Source organism: Emys orbicularis, chromosome 19 (assembly GCF_028017835.1).
Source record: "Emys orbicularis isolate rEmyOrb1 chromosome 19, rEmyOrb1.hap1, whole genome shotgun sequence".
NCBI lineage: Eukaryota > Metazoa > Chordata > Testudines > Emydidae > Emys > Emys orbicularis.
The window spans coordinates 7194799-7197950 of record NC_088701.1 but is presented as its reverse complement, the minus strand read 5'-3'; the positions used below and the strand labels follow the sequence as shown (position 1 = coordinate 7197950).

Genomic DNA, 3152 nt, shown 5'->3' with positions numbered 1-3152 from the left:
TATATGACCCTCATCACTGTAGTATATGAGCACTTATAATACAATCATATACTACTTCTGAAATAACAGACAGTTTCCTTTCTACGACCTCCCATGTTGCACATCTCTCTTTGTTTTCTTACACCAATTTTATTCTCAGAATGGGCCAGTTTTTCTTTATTGACTTTAGGGTAAACATTTTAAAAGGACCCCGATCACTGAGAAACCTATGTTCCATTTTTTGAAAGTGACATAGGCCCTAAGTGTTATTGCAAGTCAATAGGACTAAAGCTCTTAAGTCACTTAGGTGTTTTGGAAAAATCTCCCCTAAACTTTTGAGATGAAAAGGTCTTTTCTCTCTTTAGCACTCATGTAATACATATTTTCTTGTGCCAGCAGAAGTACGGTCATTAGTCTTCCTTAGGGTGTAGTTCAAGGGATGAGGCCATTAACTATGAAGTTAACATAGATTCAAAGTTCGGTGGTTGAATGTATACTAGCAAATGTCACCATTATTCTGTATTGTTATACTTCATCTATAATAAATGGAGTCACTAGTGTTGGACAAAGACCTCTCCCTGGGTGAAATTCACCCCTAAGGGTAGGCAGCACTTCAGTAGGTGAACAGTCCAATGAGTCTCTGTGCAGACAAAGGGGTCCATGCTAGCTGATCCAGATGCAGGATTGAGTCAAATATTCTAGACATTGTACAGATGAAGGATGGGGCACAAGAAACATCCGTAAGCCAGTGACTGAGTGGTAATGTGAGACACACCTCTGGTTAGTTTCACAATTTTAATGCTTTTGGATTTTTTTAGTTTATTGGTTTTTGTCAACTGTTTTGTTAACACTGCTTTCAGGAGAGGGCTGGGGTTTATCTGTGTCTGCTTGCATACTGTGGTAGATAGATAGATAGATAGATAGATAGATAGATAGTTAGATAGATAGATAGATAGATAGATAGATAGATAGATAGATAGATAGATGCAACTCCAGCTTCATGCAGGTTGTTCAGGATCCCTCTGCTTCCTAAGAAGGGTATGGCCTGAGCTACTGCATCTTCTCTTGGATCTAGTGACTGTACCGTCTTGCCCTGTCCAAAACATGCCATCTCACAGCATATCTTTCCACATTTCCAGCTCCCTCTGTCACAGATAAAAGGCTTTGAGTAAAAATCAGGGATCAGGCATAGAAATAAATGTTTGTGACTGACTTTAACGGGCTGAGGGAGGGCTGTTAAAAAACGTCTTCACTGCAGTTCCTGTTGCTCAGGTTAGCAGAAGGAACTTCCTCTGACATCCGGGCAGCAGGCTGGAGCATCTGTGCCTAAGGGCTTGGGGTGTGTTGCGGGGGAAGGGAGGAAGGAAATCTGGAACCCATAAGCTTCACTGATGTTTGCATTACCTTGCACTGTTGTATTGGTCTGCGCTTGGCCCCTCCCCCAGCCCTCCCTGCCCTATCAGCAAAGGACATCCACAAAGTTATTCAAATGTCCCTCCTCTCCTTAGCCCTCCCCCCCCCAAAAAACAAAAAACCCAAAAAACCACCCAGCTCCTTGAAGGTTGGGGAGGCTCCGAGCCTTGAGGAAGTTTGGGAAGTCTGGCCAGTGGACACGTCAGGGCTGCACTCCCTGAGCTGGCTTTGTCTGCTTTCCAGGCTGCCTCTCCAGATGCACTGTGGCCTTTGCAGGCCCTCCATCCTGTGAGGTCCAAGGCCCCAGTGCCTGCCAGGTGGGAGAGACTCCTGGGCTGAAGGGGATCAGTTCTGAAAAGATGAAAGAGGAGAGCATGTGCCCAGACTCTCCCGAAGGCAGCCTGGTCACTAGTGAGGAGGAGGGCGAACGGCTTCACAAGAAATGCCTCCGCAAGCGCGGCCAGCTGGGCAAACCCATGGAGGATTGTGGCTCGCATTCTCCGCAGGGCAAGCGCAGCAAGCGCAGCCCCGTTCCCCAGTCCTTCGAGGACGTGCACACTCAGCGGGTGATCGCCAATGTACGGGAGAGGCAGCGCACCCAGTCACTCAACGATGCCTTTGCCGAGTTGCGGAAGATCATCCCCACGCTGCCCTCCGACAAGCTCAGCAAGATCCAGACACTCAAGCTGGCCGCCCGCTACATAGACTTCTTGTACCAGGTGCTGCAGAGTGATGAGCTGGACCACAAGATCACCAGCTGCAACTACCTGGCCCACGAGAGGCTCAGCTACGCCTTCTCTGTCTGGAGGATGGAAGGGGCTTGGTCCATGTCAGCATCTCACTGAGCCTGCAGGATCCAGCCAACAGGTATGTATAACACGCTTCCTGCTGCCCAGCTCCACTGAGAGCATTGCCTTTGCATCCCTCCCTCCTGCCTTCTCCGGGCACCTCCCCGGCTGTATTTGTAGCTTCTCCAGGGAAAATAAATGTCATCTCTCCCCCCACCCCGCCATGTGCAGTGTGTTTGAACAAACCCCAGACGTGCGACAAGCCCGGTGCTCAGGCGAGGTAGCTGACCCCGAAGCTAACAGGATAGCTTTCATTGCCAAGCCGCCACTCACGTTAATGGGACCTTGGACGGATCTGAGCAGCAGAGCCCTAGAGCAACTGATTTAATTGACCAGCGACAATGGGGGGTTGTTTCTAAGGGCCAGTTAATGAAAGGTTTAAAACAGGAGTTTAAAATCAGATTTATCCTCTGATTGTAGCCCAAGAGTGTGGTTTAAATCAGGAGCAGCTCTACTGAAATCAATCCACCAGTGTAAGAGAGACGGAATCAGGCCCAGCTACCGCATTGATCACCCCAAATGCAGCATTCTTGTAAGATGCAGTCCCCGATTCTGAGCTCATTGCACCGGTGTAAATCAGGAGTGACTCCGCTGAAGTCAGTGGAGTTGCACAGGGGCAGAGGCTGCCCTGTTACTCTCCTGGAGCACTGTTTAAAAGGGTAGAGAACAGTAACCTCCTCTGATCTGATGGGAGCTCAGCCTAGCTATAGTATGCCAGGAATAACGTACTCCAGGGAGGATGCGGGAGACATGGAGTTTCATACACATATTGCTGCAGACATTGCACTGAGTCTGGATATTATATGCATTCCAGCCTCACGCAAATGCCATCCAAGCTCTCTCTGGGCTTCAGGCTCTGCCACTGGCTCTGCTCCTCTCAGCCACTGAGAAAGGAGAGAAAAGACCTATCAG

General features: G+C 48.8%; 1 protein-coding gene across 1 annotated transcript; it reads left to right on the top strand.

The window, feature by feature from the left end:
• The first annotated feature begins 1748 nt into the window (after positions 1–1748).
• Positions 1749–2237, top strand: LOC135892028 (twist-related protein 2-like). Its single transcript, XM_065419710.1, has one exon. The coding sequence runs from the start codon at positions 1752–1754 to the stop codon at positions 2235–2237; it is 486 nt and encodes a 161-aa protein (XP_065275782.1). The 5' UTR covers positions 1749–1751.
• Positions 2238–3152: the final 915 nt, after the last annotated feature.

Bases quoted from the DNA above. Each gene is read 5' to 3' on its own strand.
- LOC135892028 (XM_065419710.1), top strand. From the start codon at position 1,752: ATGAAAGAGGAGAGCATGTGCCCAGACTCTCCCGAAGGCAGCCTGGTC.